Below are 17,147 nucleotides of genomic sequence, written 5' to 3'. Positions count from 1 at the left end.
TGCTGTCTTTCCACGGCGCTGATGAACGTAAATAAACGCGGAATGTCTGGTTCACGCGGTTGCATTGGTTGTGCGCAGAGCAACCTGGGAAGAAGCTGATAAAAAGTTACGACAAAGTGTAACTCTGCTCTATCGCGCAAACCACACACATGTAATAACGGAAGCCACAAGAGACGAGCAGAAATAGTGAAAAGACCTGTTCCGGTCAGTTCGGTGTTTCTCCGCTGGGTGCCGTCCGTTTTGCTGGAGTCGCGGACAGCACATCTCCTCGGCCCATCCGTCTTATTGGCAGTAATGTGTATAGTGCTTGTGTCGTGTCGCTGCACGGGCGAGTATACTATACACCTTGACGACAAATATAATTTTCCCCGCTTTAAACAACTACACGTTCCCCTTTTTGTTCCTCACAAAGTTATACTGTGTTCCGTAGAGAAAGTTGAATACTCGAAAGTTTTGTCTGAAATATTTACGAGCCTATTGGTCTATTACTATTACACTGACGCTCATCTCCCCTGATCATTAGAGCCAATGGTTGGCCACATCATACCACGGCCGAACTGATCTACCGGGTTCGATTGAGAAAATGAATCCCGGTCTTTCGTCTCGAATAAGTGAACTACGGAGAAAGCTGAAACTGCAACAGAAATTGAAGCTAACAGCCGGTATAGCATGCGGAAAATTGAGAACATAACAAAAACAAAAAAAAAAAAATAAAAGGAAAAGACAATATATGGTCTATCAGCCGGCATCCTCCTAAGCCTGATTTTGCAAAACTGATAACTTAAATTTTAAGCACTTATTTCAGTAAAAGAAAGTTGTCAGCAATGAAGACAGTTTTTGTTCCTTCTTTCGACAAGTTTGTTTTACTCCAATAAATGATAGAGGCAGCCACAATGTTTTTATTTTTGTCTTGACGAAATTAGACTTAGATGTACGTCAGCTCACAGAAAATTTTCGTATCTCCTTTTTATCTTTTGTTCCAGGTCGCGCCCGGGTTTTATTTTCTCGATCGATCCCGGTATTACCAACAAGCTATAGTTCTCTCCAGCAAGTAATTACTGTGTATTCGAGCGTACGCGGTGTAGATACTACAAACGCCAGGTGATAACACCTGTAAAAATGACATTTAGGATTGCTACGACTAATTAGTTTTGTCCGAACCTTCGTTAGCATTGCCCTGACGAGGTTTCTGAGATGGCGTAAATAGGGCAATAACTCACTCTGCTGGTTCTAAGCACCCCTTAAATCTCTAAATAATGACGATACGCGGCCTATTTCTTCATTAAAAAAGTAGTCAAAGATTGCAACGCACCGAGGTCATCTCAGGCGATGGGAGGAAGATGTTTCGAAACCAGGACTACTGTCAGCCAATAGCGAGTGAAGGATCCTCGCGTCTCCGACCGGTGGACTCGCAGAGTGATATCTCGAATGCGTGCGGACAGCCAAAACACCCGGACTTCGGCGAGATTTTTTTACTCAGTCGTACCGTCGTGTTAGCCGTGCACCATCCCAGCCATCGCTTCGTCGTGCCATGGCTCTCCCTAACCCGACGCCGATGATTCGGCCCGGCGAGCGCGCGCGCGCTCGAGATCAGACCAGCAGACGACCGGACACGTGCACTCCAGCGAAAGAATAAAAAAAGAAGCAAAACATTGTTCGAAACGGTTATTGGAGTACTATACTTCACTCTCCGCGAAAAATCAACATTTGTCTCGTACTATTATTTTCTCTTACCCTCTACAAAAACATACGCATTTTGTAATAACGGCGTTCGCAATCTCCACAAAATGTCGCGTTTTCATAGGTCACGTGTCGTCCTGGCTGTCGGAGCATGCTCCTCCCATCGCCTGAGATGACCTAGGTGTGTTGCGATCTTTGATTGCTTTTTTGATTTAGTGATTTAGTCATTTCTAGGATGCTCAGGGCCCGGAGAGTGAGTTATGACCATATTTAGGCGATCTCAGAAAACTCATTAGGGCCTCTTTAACGGATCGCCGTTTCAATCCTCCCTCTCCGTCTTCCTTGATGTTTTGTCGAAACCGACGACACAATAAGAACATTATATTATTGACTCGAATCTAGAACGACATTTTATATATAAACCTGGCGTGCATAAATTATTGCGAGACATCTACAGGCACTCATTGCGACCTGCTAAGCAAGCCCAGCGAATGGCGATACCCCGGAGGCTATGAAATCTGGAGCGTTTACGATTCCCAGCAAAACAAAATTGAAAAGACACTGGAAGCGTTCTGCGAAGGGAGTTCAGGCAAGGATGAATACACGTCAACAAAGAATTTTCAGTGTTGTGACACTCAGCATGGTTAACCGTCACTCTCATCGTCAGAGCACGTACTGTTTTTATGGGTGTCCGAATACACATTCTCCCAGTTCCTTCTATATTGTGCTAAAATTGGATCTCCTAAAGCCGGTGTCACATTGCTTATATATCATAGGAAAGACAGTTTGCAAACACGATCACCGCAATATCCGTGGTTCAAACGCCGCGTGCAAAGTTTTCGCCTTGAACTGATTGCCACGCGGGGCATTCGAAGCACGGATCGCGCGTTGAATCGCGTGCGAATCTTTATGCAGACTGTCTTTTGCACAATGCATAAGCAGTGTGACTCCGGGTTAAGATTTTTTCGGCAAATAAGGCGCTTCAGATTTCTCGGATAGACGCTTTTCACACGCGCCCAATTACAGCAGCCATCGCTGACCTTCTCGTGTCTTACCCAGATGCCGAGCCAGTGAGTCGTACGTTGACGACCTTCCACAAGGGCCAATGCTGGGAAGAAGGACACAGTAGGATCAAAAATGGCAAGAACCTGCTCTGCTGTGGCTACGACGAAGTGATGTAGTGGTAATAAGAGTAAAACAAGTTGAAGGTAGGTTATGGCAGCGCCCATGCACAGCCGCCGCAACGCGTCCATATACATTGCGTGCAAGTTCGTCAATTCTTCGCGCACCTCGTGCCTTTGTTTACCCCTCCCCCCCCCCCCCCCCCACACACACACACACAAACAAATATGCCCACGAGCTTCTGTTTCCGCCCGACCTCAACCAATGACGGCGACGAGCGCTGGGCTGCCTCGTCATCGCGATTTCTTGCGGATTTTGTATATTACCATTTTGATTGGCGTGTCTATCCTTGAGTTCCGATGCGCCAGTCGGATTTTGAAACACTTGCTCGCCGTCTATAGTCACCAAAAGCTAAAAAAAAAACGCAGGGCGTGGCGGACTGTGCTCACACTTGGTGATTGGCTCTTTGGCATTCTGATCGGCTCATGCCGCAATATGATTGGCTGAGGACCGATAATAAGACGCTCGAGACATCCTACGCCCTCCATTGTTTAAAGGGGTGGTTTAGCGATACTCAGTTCAAATTTTTTTCACTTAACACGAGCTTACTGACACTAGTGGGACTCAAGGATACTCTCACACAGCGCCACAGGCCCAGAAAAAATTGGGGTTGTGGGGATATTTATACAGCGTGTAGTTGGTCTGCCATTTTTGAAGTTGCGACGAGTCACTCGCTGTAGATGAGAAATTTAGCCAGTGCGGTACAACCGCTAGCCTGGGGTCTTTAACGTGCACCACGCAGTAGTGATACACGACCGCATGCCGGTACGATGCTCATCCAGATCGAAACGGGCAGGGGTGGGGCTCGAGCCCAGGATTCCTGGGTTCTGCAGCGCGAGCTTTCGCTCCACGCGCGTCGAGCTGGGTGTGCGCTTTAGCCCACTCGACCACCGATCCCGCCACTGGCCCAGAAACTCCTTTGTTGCGATGTAACTTGATGACGTAGCTGGGCGGTCGCCGTACGGCCCAGTGACGATATTTGAATGCGGCTCATAGATTGAACCCGAGCATTGCGTGGGCTCTCGATTTGGGGTCGTAATAATCGATAGCTCGACAAGCCTTCGGTAGTGGCCCATGTCTAATCGCTGCAATGACAATAGCCGAACCATAACAATGCCGGAAACTCAGCGCGTGCCCCGTGCCTTGCCAACTCCAGCTCGTGGTTATGACCAACATTGGTGGCATATAATCGTCTGCAGATCACGTGGCCCCTTGTTCTGGCGGCGAGTTGAGGAGGTGAACGCTGCTCGTTTTTTTTAACGTTTTCTGCGAATTCGATTGCGTGCGGTAAAAAACGAATTGGTGTTTAACAGGTCATTAACGTCAGAGATCCGTTCTAAAGTGATGTTTGCGCAAAGCACTAAAGTCATTACATTGCCCCTTTAAGCTCTCAGCCACATATAAAGAGTGAGTATTTGTCATAATTACAGCCACCAGACAGAAAAGGCAAAGAGCTCTGCGACGTCAGCGTTTCAGAGCTGGACGTAGCCGTTCGCGTGTGACCAAATTTGTCCCGTTGGCCAAGCACAAAGACGGCATCCATGAGCGAGCACCCGAATGTGATTGTTCCGCCTGCCGACGAGCGACAAAGGACGTCGTGGCATGCGTACCGTGATTGCCGGACCGATGTCCATGAGGTCGTGCATGACTGCCAGGGCCATCGAGGAAATGGGCAGCTTGGTACGTTGCAGACGCAGTCAGGGTTACCGGCAGCACTGGGTAAAAGCGGCGGAAACGGGATCACTTTTACCTGCAAGTTTAAATTTCGGAGTTACGGCATATGAATCGCACTCGTGTGAGCCAAAACCGCGCGTGACCATTGGCGACGTGCGCAACCAAAAGCGGCGCTGTGATCGTCCTCAGTACGACTGGCAAGGCGCGCAGTATGAGGAATTAAGTAGGATGAAGTTTACTTTCATTCACGGGAATAAGAAGAATGTCACACTCACAACTTTGACAATGTTGTCTTAAGGACACGGTGACTACAGGGTTCCATTATGTTTTTTTTTACATAGACAATCGACACTGTCGCTGGCCATCAATATTACTGGTCGCGACCACACAGCGCCTCAGAGCAGTGTTGCGGAGTTCCCACTCCGGAGTTGGAATGATTCCGGAATCATTCCGCATTTTCACGACCCCGGAATGGAATGGGAATGGAATGGCGGCAACGTTGAAGGGAATGGAATGGGAATGGAATTAGGTGCCTTTTGCCCGGAATGGAATGGGAATGGAATGAGGCACGGTTCTTCTTCTCTTTTTTTTTTTAGTGTTTACGGTCGGCTAGACCGAGCCAGTCAGTGAGTCAGTTCCTCAGAAATAAAATGAGCGGGAAACTGCTAGCCCGCGAGGTGCCCTAACAGACTTATACGCCAACAAAATGCAATACAAAAAAAAAACAAGCGTCAAAGCAAAGAGCAGAGAGGAAAGGGGGGTAACGTGGCGCCTTTCACAGACGCGCAGGCGTCTGGCTTCGATGGCGTTACACGAGAGCGAAACAAGAAACCAAGCACCAAGCAAAAGAAAAGGGAGCAGCAAAGAAAGAAACAGCTATGCACAACTCCTCATCGTACTTCTTGTCATGCTTTTTTTGTTGTTGTTGCGACGGTTTGTAGAATGCACGCGCGCGCACAGACTGAGATCTGGGAGCGGAAGCGACTCATAACTCGCAGAGCTCTGATAACTCGTTCACTTGGGCGCCGTCGAAAGATGATCAGGTATTGTTTTCTTATAGTTCGACGCGCGTTGTTTAGCAGGCAGTTAACCCTGCTGCCTTCCACGTTCATTCGTGCGCACTCCTTTGAAGTACGAAATGTGGGTTTGCTTCGGCATTAAAACAAAGCGAGATTCACTTCCCTCTTCTCCTCTTGCGCTTTGCTCCGAGGCTTGTTTTTTTTTTGTACTGCATTTGTATTGTGCGTCCGCCTATTACTTGGTCTTTGTTCCGATGCTTGTTTTCTGTGTTTTATGTTTTAGTGGGTTGAGGTTACAAGCAAGTTAGCGGATTCCCACTCATTTCCCTTGACTTTAGTCTCTGCATACTTTGTTTCACCTTGCGATGGACCGCTGCGGACGCTACGAGTCACCCTAGGCAATCCAGTACCGTGAACGGGACTGCAGGGTGACGCAGCACTCAGGAAGCACTGGATTGGTTTCGATGGCTCTCGTGCTGTCTGTTGAGGTTCATCGTAAGGTGAAGTAGACTATCGTCGCCGCTCTTGGTATGACCGAACTGACTAGACCGGCAGAAAGACCGTCCCGCGCCAGACGAGGTGCGACCGTCGCTGTGAGGGCAACTAAGAAGGAGAGCTGGGTGCTAGCTGCCACTCAGGTTTTGGCTTCCGCGCGTCTCGGCTGTCCGGTCTGCATTCGTGCGCCTTGTCCTGGACCCGATTTGAGGCGGTGAGAAGTCAGTTGGACGTTGTTAATGAGGAAACACGGGGAATGTCAATTCGAACGGTGCGGTATTACCCCGTTAATTGTATCTTGATGTGAAGAGCTTTGTCAACGCTGACTTCCCGACCCGTCGCCACTACGCGAACAACCGACACCGAGGTAGAAGGATGAATCGGTTCGTACCGTCTGCTGCCTGAACCCGCCACTCGATCAGCGCGAAGAGGAACATCACAATTCGGACGAGAAGACAAGATAAATACAGATTGAGTCATGGCATCGTAGAAGACATTTTTCTACATTAGACGCGAAGAAAATAAACAAGCTGCACGCTGAAAGTTGTGCAACGAAACTATACATGGTGCAGTCGGCGTATATCATCGAACTTTATTCGCCGTCTGAAGAGGAAACACGAGAATGAGTATGGGAAGGGTGGAAAAGGGCAGGCGAACCAGCCAAAAATTGAATATGATAAGAAATATCGAGATTCGTAGAGCAAGCGTGAACTTATGCGTTTTAAAACAGGTTTCGTGACATGGTCTATACGGTCCCTCGTGCTGCGCCGCAGAGGTTGCATTTTGTCAGAGGATGTGTTCTCCCGCTGTGCATGGAGTCGCTTCCAGCAGTGTACTAGCCGTGATGCTGTATTTGAAGAATACAGTAATATAGCTTATTCCTGCGCCACGCACGAACTGGATATTATTTTATGGTCTTATCAAACAAACACGCTGGCCGCGTATGTCTTAAAAGTCAAATGCAAAAAAAAATTAAAAAAAGAAAAGAAATTAGTGGATTTAAGTTTTGCTGTTTGTTGCGAGCGACGTGGTCGCGAGACCGATGTCTTAAACAAGCATTGACATATCAAGGGGTTTTCTCGATGTTTGCAGTACATTGTAAATAAACACTTTCTGCCACCAGCGGTCCGCTTAGTAAAAATCAGTGCTTTTTTGAGAAATTTAGCTTTTTTTTTTCTTTTTTTTTGCAATTGTTTATTCATTTGATAATGTCAGCTTTATGCTGCTTATGCCGGCAACAAAATGTAGCTGTCAAGTGCCAATTTTTACGTTTAGGAATTAAAGGAATGGAATGGAACGATTTAGCCCTTCCAGGAGTGGGAATGGGCTCAGTGTCTCCATTCCTAGGAATTGAAAGGAATTGAATTATCGAAAACTCTAATTCCCCCGAATGGAATTGGAATGGAATGGGGGTGCCCATTCCGCAACACTGCCTCACAGATAGGAATCATGAGAGGGAGCCACCAAAACATCTTGCCGTAAAAGGCTGCGTCACACAGCACCGCTTTCCTACGTTGACGCTGGCTCACACAGCGCCGTTTTCTCACGTAACTTTACGTTACAAAACCTTGCGTACAAGCAATCGAGACATCCGTGCCTCATATTAAGCGTGGCTACCAGTTCAAGGAGATAACCTGGCACGCGAAATTCGAGAGTCAAATTTTTCGGTGATTTATACGTAACTAAAGGCACTATAATATTAATTTTCGGCTGGGATAAATTGGGATTTTACGAATCGTATATTGTTTAGTGGGCCAAAATAAATCTAGTAAACAAAGCATAGAAAACCTGAAGCCTGCTTTTGGGTTCAAAATTTTGAAAGTATAGCGGACTATTTCGTACTTCCTTTCCTTCGAAAGTTCTCCGCCTTTTCACTGTGACGCATCCTCGGTGCCCAAGCACGTCAGCCGAACTCATCTCACGTATTGGATATGAGCACTGCGTAACTCGGATGTATGCGCTCATCAACTATCAATCCATCGACGAATATTTGAATTCGCGTTCGTGGCCAATGAGTGCCGTGACGGCAGTTAACATCACATGAGAATGACAAGTGCCATTATGTGCTGAAAGATTACCGCAGACGCTGGGAGTCATCGCCTCCAGTGCCCAAGGATGTCACCACCACATACTTTCTCATTTCGCTTTTGAGTTGAGGATTAAATCTAAGGAGGAAGAAGTTGAAAGATCACTATATGGTCCCTTTAAGAAAATGTAAGAAAACAGTGCTGCGTGGACCAGCGTTTAAAGTATGTTTTCAATGGCAACCATTGCTGCGCGCTGTCCTGTTGAGCGCGCGTTGACATCGACCACTCACCAGATTCCTCTCGCACCGACAACTTGTTGTTCATGGGTGAGCATAAGTTGGTTTACACGCAGCTCGTGCTGATGACGACACACCTCCTAGAGTCACTTACAGGATGAAAAAGGTCTCTTTCGGTTGCCCGATCTACCGAATGTACCTCGTTGCCTTCCGCCGTGCTTGGACTGTGCGCGGACCCTCGAAGCTCACGAGAAGCAGAAGTGTTACCGAAGCTTGGAAGCTTGTGCTAAAGGCGAGGCAACTGAAAGACCTCCCTAACGTTTTCATCCTTCGGTGGCAGGTTTTCATTGCAGTTCCCGTTGATTATTTGGCGCGCTCCGGGCGCACTCCGCGTTCGCCTCCTCTGAAGGCGAACGCGGAGTGCTAGTTACTCTTCGTACAGCCCGCTTAGAAAAATATGCGCTTCCTATTTTTGATTTTAATAGAAGCGACCATTGTTAAGTTTTTTTGTATTGCAAAAGAAATATTCGACTGTTCGATATGTAATTCGTCATTCGAATCTTGGCCTCTATTCGACTCTATTCGATTCGAACTAGATTCAAACGGAAATTTCATCATTCGTACACCTCTATACTTCGTTTCACCTTGTCTGCGAGCGAAGCCAAAGCTAGAAGCGCGAGACCAGCGCTTTTTGCGTTTCTCCCCAGCTCGCGCGCTCGAGCAAAGCCTGAAGGCACGGAGCTTTCGTGCTCGCGCTTCCAGCTTTGCCTTCGCTCCCACATAAGGTGAAACGAAGTATAATATAGGACTGAACAAAAAGAAAATGAAAGCCGTTTACAATTCCCTGTAACGCCGGTTAGAGCGCAGCTCTTGAGGAGGAAGATGGAAGCGTACTGAGGGATAGGTGACTCCTTGAGGTCACGTGACCTCAAGGGGGTCACGTGACTTCAGGGGGTCACGTACTTCAGGGGGTCACGTGACCTCAGGGGGGTCACTTGACTTCAGGGAGTCACGTGACCTCAGGGGTCACGTGACCTAAGGGGGTCACGTGACCTGAGGGGGGTCACGTGACCTAAGGGGGTCACGTGACCTGAGGGGGGTCACGTGACCAGAAGGGGTCATATGACCTCAAGGGGGTCACGTGACTTCAGGGGGTCACGTGACTTCAGGGGGTCACGTGACCTCAGGGGTTCACGTGACCAGGGTGGGTCACGTGACCTCGGGGGGTCACGTGACCTCGCAGTTACGCCGACGGCGACGCCGACGCCGCTCAAGCCGGAAACGGGCCCCTAAAAGCTGCGTTCTAAAAAAAAAACGTCCGCTATAACTCCATATCTCTGCGAACAAATTTGTCGCAAATATTGCGAGCTGCAGTGCACTGTAGTGCACCAGTAGCTTATTTAGTGTCTGATACATGGTAGTGTACAGAAGAATCAGCAAGCATCAAGCACCAGGGGGATCGGTGGCCGAGAGTGCGAGCGCGCGTGCCGAACGTGCAAGACGTTCGAAACGTGAGCTCCGTGGAAGCGTCTGCAACGGCCCTTGCTGGCCGCGGTTCTAATCACTCCGGTGAATCGACGAACGATGACTATAAGATTGTTTTACCACAGATGCCTACAGGAATTACTAGTGAAACATCGGTGCTTCTGCATTGCGATTTGAAAGGGCGCCCCTACCGTATCCAGGATTTTCGACAAGAGATGGCCAGGTGCGGCGTACTCGGCGACATCGCAGCACTCGGTGCGTACCAAATGAATCATGTTTGGATGGCTACCCTCCGAACGGCAGAAGCAAAGAGACGACTCGTGGACGCCAAAGAACTGCAGGTGAAGGGTCTTCGGTGCCTCGTCGTGGATCCCAGCATCACGGAGTTACGGCTTCGTCTCCACTGGATCCCGTATGATGTGCCGGACGACGTTGTGCGTAAGGAATTGGAGCCGTATGGCAAGGTCCTGGAAGTGAGCCGGGAGAAGTGGAATGTTGAAGGCTTCCAAGGGATCGAATCAACGACCAGGTGTGCGCGGATGACACTGAACGAAGGCGGCACGGCCGATACCATGCCACACCAGCTTCGGATCCAAGGTGGTAACGTACTTGTTGTGATCCCTGGTCGGGCGCCCTTGTGCTTACGCTGTAAGCGCACAGGTCATATTCGACGAGAATGCAGGGCGCCGAAGTGCTCGGAGTGTTTTCGCTTCGGGCATTATGGCACCGAGTGTGTCAGGTCGTACGCCAGGGTGGCCAGCGGGGCCGGGACGACCGAGACCAATGACCACGCCATGGATGCCGAGGAAGCGGAGCGTACTATCCAGGGCTTGGCGCCAGAAGTTTCAACCCCTGCCAAAGAACGCAAGAGTGAAGGAAACAGCTCCTTGGAGGCAGCCAGAGAGAACGGAAGTCAACCGGAACGCGCACCTCCCAGCGGTGCCGACGTGAAACCCTCTGATGCCGGAGGAGACAAGGAATCGAACGACGCAAGCACCAACGGACCTTCAGATATGGACGACACCAGCGAGTCAACTAAGCGAGCCTTCGATGACGATACGGCAGCAGGAAACGGAGCACGCCAACTACACCCCTGGATGGAACGCACGAAGAAGGGGCGTTACCAGCCCGCGCCCAACAATCCTAAAGAGGAACGTCGGCGCAGGGAAAGCAAGTAAGGCGTTCTTTGCCTGGTTCCCTGGTGTTCAAGATTGCTGCATCAACTTCGACCCTGACTGCTTAGGTTTTTAGTGTCTGCACCGAAGCACAGCGCATGATTTGTGAGTCCCAATCAGCCATTACAGTTGCAACGCTGAATGTTCGTGGTTTATGCACTAGGAAAAAGCAGTACCAAATACAGCGATTATTGTCGAAAGAGCAACCCGATTTTTTGGCGTTGCAAGAAACTAAATTGGCTGAGGCGGAACAGGTAGAGGAAGCAGTCAGACCTTTCATGCCTAACTACGAAATCTGTGTGACGCATGCAGTTGGTCATTCGGCAGGGTGCTTTCTGCTTCTGAAGAAGTCGGTACCGTTGTCGCAGTTATGCGTTACTACGGACACTGAAGGACGTTTCATTATGTGTGATTTTGTGCTAACGTCAAATCAATTCAGGCTTATTTGCATTTATGCCCCAAATGTGACCACTGACCGCGTTTTATTCTTTGGCGGTTTACGACGGTATCTTGATTGCGATAGAGCTCTAGTCCTTGTGGGTGACTTTAATTGTGTTGTACGACAGTTGGATAGATCGCCAATAAGACGGAACGCTGATAAGAGTGAACTACTTTTGGGCGAAATGTTGGAGGATTATGACCTGATTGATGTGGGCACTGTAAAAAACGCGAAGAAGGAAATGCGCTTTACCCATTTTCAAGCGTCGTCCAGTGCGCGTTTGGACAGGGTGTATGTTTCTGCCCCTCTAGCAGAACATTTAGGAAAGTACCGTGTCACTCCAGTCTTTTTCTCAGACCACAGTCTGGTTATCGCGACGATAGGCGACAGAGCACCTGAAAAGAAAAAGTTTAATTGGAACCTATGGAAACTAAACATAAAGCTTCTGAAAGACAATGTCTTTCTAAAAAACGCAGAACAGTTTTTGAAAGATGCTTTTAAAGAGCCGGGAGGGGACATTTTCGAGAAATGGGAACTGGCAAAACAAGAAATTAAGGCAATCGCCATTGAGAGGTCGTCAATTCTTTCGTACAACGCCCGTTGTGAGGAACGCAGTTTAAATAAGGACTTGATAGAGCTATGTAAAGCAGAGTGCGAAAGACCCGATAATGGGGTAAAAGACGTGGAGTATGTCAGAGAAAAATTAGATCAGCTCCACCGCGAGCGCTATCGTGGTGCAGTAGTGCGCGCCCGTGCAGAAAAATACACAATGGGCGAGCAGCCCACTAAGCGTGCCTTGGCAGACGAGAAGCGTTACGCACTTCGGAACGAAGTAACCGAAATTGAATTCAAGCAAATGATTACTACGGATCCCGAGAAAATAGCACAGGCCTTCCTCGAGCATTACGCACAGCTTTTTGCTAACAAAGCGCAAGGGTGTCATAGGGACATTTATGCCCAGCTTTTGGAAAAACTGCCAAGGCTATCGAATGATGAATGCGAAGAGCTTGAGCAAGAAATTACGATCCAAGAAGTGGAGCGCGCAATCGACGACCTGCCGAACTCTAAGACGCCGGGACCGGATGGATTGGGCGCAGAATTTTACAAGAACTTTAAGAGCCTAATAGCTAGTGTTTTTTTGAACGTCATTCATACTGCCTATGAAAGAGAATGTTTGCCCTTTTCGTTTTCTCGTGCCTACACTGTCCTGATACCGAAATCTGATGACCCCGTGAAACTGCGCAGCGTCACCGGTTATCGCCCAATAACGCTATGCAATACCGATTACAAGATCTTCGCGAAAATTCTGGCCCGTCGCCTTCAAGGTGTCGCATGTGAGATAATAAGCGAGCATCAAACGTGTGGGATACAGGGGAGGACTATCTTGACAAATGTGCATGTGGCTCGTAGCGTCCTGGAGGCCTGCAGTGACAGCATCACGCAGGTTGCAGTGCTACAGATAGATCTAGATAAGGCATTCGACCGTGTTAGCCATGATGTACTCTTTGATGTTTTGAGTCATGTCAATGTTGGTGACGCCATCCTAAAAGGTGTAAAGATGGCCTATAAGGACTGTACAACAAGGCTTATAGTGAACAAAGAGCTCAGTTCTGTTATTAACGTACGAGAGTCGGTACGACAAGGTTGCCCTATGTCTCCCCTTTTGTTTGATTTGTATTTAGAGCTTTTCTGTTTAAGCGTAAAAAATAGTCAACGTGTCCGAGGTTTCCAATTTTATAATGCAGAAGTAAAAATAATGAGTTACGCCGATGACATTGCTGTTTTTTGTAGGGACAAAGAAAGCGTTACCGAAGTCATAACTTTGGCTAAAAGGTTTTGCCACGCTACTGGTGCTGTTATAAACTGGGAAAAGTGCCGTGGTTTCTGGCATGGTGCTTGGGCCACTACACCCTCAGAATTCGAGGGTGTATGCTGGGACACAGTGCCGTGCAAGTACCTCGGGGTGCCATTGCAAAGTTTCCGGAATAGCCAAACGTACTGGTCGGGTGTCGCTATCGACCTGGACAGGCGTGCTTCTCGTTGGAAGCAACGCGAGCTGTCCATTTTTGCCCGAGCGACTGTTTGTAACGTTTTTCTGATTGCGAAGCTCTGGTATGTTCTTCAGGTCATCCATTGTGCGCGAACTAATGTTCAAAAATTTCATCGAATTTTCGCCACGTTTATTTGGAACTCGAAGTATGAGCCGATGAGACGAGACAATCTTTTTCATCGAGTTTGTAACGGTGGCGTGGGGCTTTCCCACCTTTTTGTCAAGCAGCTTGTGTCACGCTTCTTTTTTTGAGAGACCAAGAGCACCCGTTCATTCGCACACTGATCCAAACAAAAGTGTCACCACATTTGCCATCTTTTCTTGTTTCTTCTCATGGCGGCGAGCCAACAAGAATCACTGGTTTTTTGAAAGAAGTTGTTGACACGATGGGGTTTCTGACAGCACGTTTTTCTTTGAATTACCTTTGTGATGTCAGTAAAAAAGCGCTTTATCGCGATTTAGTTGTGAGTGTTTTCCCCATGCCCTTGTATCGAGCTGCGTCCCAACATGGCCACGATGTGCTTAGACGTGTAAAAAGGATGTGTGTTCCCGCGGGTGTTAAGACTTTCTTTTATAAATTACACACGAATACCGTGCCAGTTAAGGTTTGGCTTAAAGAAAGAGGGATCTATGTGCCATGGTCGGTAAATTGCCTTCTATGTAAAAAACCTGAGACTATTGAACATGTGTTTATTTTTTGTTGGGACGCGGTATTTTTCTGGGATGTCCTCCAACGCACTTTAAAGAAAGAATTACCTGTAACCCCAACAGGGATACGTTTCCTTAGTGTGGATAATGATAATGAAGTTCCTTATGACATGATTATGTTGTTAGCTTTGTGCAGCATTTGGAGATCACGTATGGCTGTTCGACATGCTGACCTCGATGCAAAAGAAGTGCGGATATATTTCTTCAACCTTGTAAAACAAGTACAGAGTGTGTATTTGAACTGTGAACCTGAACCGGAGTGGACTAGTATTTTAAAATCACTCCTCGAAATGCGTGATTTTTAATACGCTGTGCAAAAGAGCTGTGCAGTGCTGTTAGAATGACATGAATGTTGCTGTAACTACCATGCAATAATAAAAAAAAAAAAAAAAAAAAAAAAAAAAAAGGGATCGGTGGCCGAGTGGTCTAGCGCACACCAGCTCGGAGCACGTGGAGCGAAAGCTCGCGCTGCAGAACCCAGGGATCCTGGGTTCGAGCCCCACCCCTGCCCGTTCCGATCTGGATGAACATCGTACCGGCGTGCGGTCGTGTATCACTACTGCGTGATGCACGTTAAAGACCCCAGGCTAGCGGCTGTACCGCACTGGCTAAATTTCTCATCTACAGCTGGGACAGCTGGGAGACTCGTCGCCCCTGTGAGGCAGACCAAGTTCTAGGCTGTATAAGCAAACACACAACCCATCAAGCACCACACTATGTTTCGAGCTTCAGTGTTGTCCGTGCTTTCCAGTTAGCTTACTCAGCCTCGAGTATCTATCGTGCCCGAGGGATTCGCTCTGTTTTTAGCTCCGCTTATACTGAAGCTTGCTGCTTCAGTATGCTGCGCGTAAATTAATGGCAACGTCAAGTACATCGTAACTGTAGGGTTGCCTGTGCTCGCGTTATTTCTTCGAATTCGGAGGTGTTCTTAAATAGTGTAGTTTCTCCCACACATTTTGCGACTTCTCGTTATCTAGTCTCGATGAAGGACAAAAACAAATTTGGCGCTTATACGGCCCTTTGTTGAACCTACGAGGAATATGCGGGTATTCCGAAAACTTGAAAAAACGCTTCGGTATATCGAGGAGTGAAGGAATCGAGATGGCTCTTATTTCCGGAGGAGAAAGCAACCTCGCTGACAGGTCATGCTGCTTGAGTTGCGGGTAAACACAACATAAATATGCAGAGAAAGGTTTTCGTGATGCTCGGAATTTTCTTATTCAAGATTTGAAATTTTTCGCTTTATCCCATTTTCGATAAAACCAGCTAGGCGGTTCCTGTTCGAAGTTCATCGGTGTACACCAAATCCACGGAACTCTAGAACTACGGCACTTGGAACCCGTCTAAGACTGGTGTCCAAACGGGTGGTCCCTCTATTTCCACCCGATGACGTCCTAGAAGTGTAATCAAATAGCATATAGCTTCGCCAATACTGGCAACTAATCCGAAAACCCATTGGAGCAGCGGCGAACGCGACAGTGGTGCCTCTAGCGGACTCGGAGTCTACGGAAGCAGACGATGCAATGGAAAAGTATTGGCTCCGCGACGTGCTCGAGCTTTGCGAGCCCCGTTTCGTCACCCCAACAAGTGAAAAAATTCATTACGGTCAGTCCGCTTGCAAAGCGGAATCCACTGATCGCAACTGCATCGACAATCAAATAACAACGCACGAAGAAACAAAGGTAGAGCAGTTTATTTGGCGGCCTCAAGCGCAACTGAGGGGATCACACGCGTTTGAAGCGCACCTCGGAAGCGGAAAAAAAGCGTTTAGCTAGACGAACTATGTCGTAAGAGGTTACTGTTGATCCGTCACAAGCTGCGTTGTCACAATTTCTTACCTGAATAGGTGATAATTTAAACGTTCGTAAACAACATCTTAAGATTACCAGAGCAGGCGCACCAGCCGCTGCAGCATAACAAAAACAAAATGTAACAAGAAAAATGACTGTGCAAATACTTTCCGAACTTTCCAAGAAAGATAGGGTCCTCACTAGAATGGAAAGTTGGGCGAGTTGGTATGAATTCATCTTGAAAAACAGCGCGAATATCACACGGACAAGAAGGAGGAACACACAGGACGAGGCGCTGACTAACAAGAGGAAAAAGAAGAAGCCGACCTCGCGTGAATTTCTATGTATATGTTCTGAATAGACAGTTGTAGAGCCACTAAATGAGCTGCGCTTAGAGTATCGGCACTCCGTTCCCCGGCATTGTTGTGGGCGCCGCCATTTTGGCTCGTATGCAGAGCAGACGCAACTGCCGATCGTCATGATTCAAAAGTGCGACTTCTTCAGCATTAGATTCGGTTGTGGAAAGGTCACGCAATATTGCTTTGCTCTGTCACGAACTATTTAAACATTTTTGGAGGGCGGAAAGGCGTTTCCTGTGATTTCAGATAAAGCTTCAGATAACTGGCAACCATCATTTTACGACACAATATGGCCAAGTGTCGTTACTCTGAAGCGTAGCTTATTTAGTGGCACTAGACAGTTGATAGTCAGCGCCTCGTCCTGTGTGTTCCTCCTTTTTGTCCGTGTGATATTCGCGCTGTTTTTCAAAATGAATAGGGTCCTCACTCAGACGAAAATAAAAATAACTGGGAAACAGTCGCAAACAACGGCGAATAAAACAAAGAAGTTAGCAGGCGATACAAAGATACAAATCACCCAGCAAAGAAACTCCTTCAACGACGACGATCCTTGCGCAGGTGGTTTCCGCCGTCGGGGCAACAAACAAAGCGAAAGCAACCCGACGAAACTAATAATAAAACAAAAAACAGCGTTACTTTTTTATCTATTTGTTATATGTTTGCTTATTTTGCTTTCGCGGCGTTAGTAGGACCTAGAAACAAAACAGAGGAAAGCCATAACGTAGTTCAGCTCACACTGCCCGGTAAATAAGAGTCGCACGCTGCAATCTGGTACGTGCAAACAGTGTGTGACCTTTTTTGCCTTCGGATTACTTTCCCAGTGACCTT

General features: G+C 47.8%; 1 protein-coding gene across 1 annotated transcript in view; it reads left to right on the top strand.

Annotated features, from left to right (window-relative positions):
• Positions 1-10,976, top strand: part of LOC115328674 — a 65,014-nt gene extending 54,038 nt beyond the window's left edge. Inside the window, exon 2 of the mRNA XM_042290264.1 lies at positions 10,190-10,976. Within this exon, the coding sequence (XP_042146198.1) occupies positions 10,190-10,976 (787 nt within the window). The remainder of the gene's footprint in view (positions 1-10,189) is intronic.
• Positions 10,977-17,147: the final 6,171 nt, after the last annotated feature.

Source organism: Ixodes scapularis, unplaced genomic scaffold, assembly GCF_016920785.2.
Source record: "Ixodes scapularis isolate PalLabHiFi unplaced genomic scaffold, ASM1692078v2 PGA_scaffold1__304_contigs__length_218370807, whole genome shotgun sequence".
Lineage (NCBI taxonomy): Eukaryota > Metazoa > Arthropoda > Arachnida > Ixodida > Ixodidae > Ixodes > Ixodes scapularis.
The sequence above is the reverse complement of the archived record's forward strand: the minus strand, read 5'-3'. Positions and strand labels throughout refer to the sequence as shown.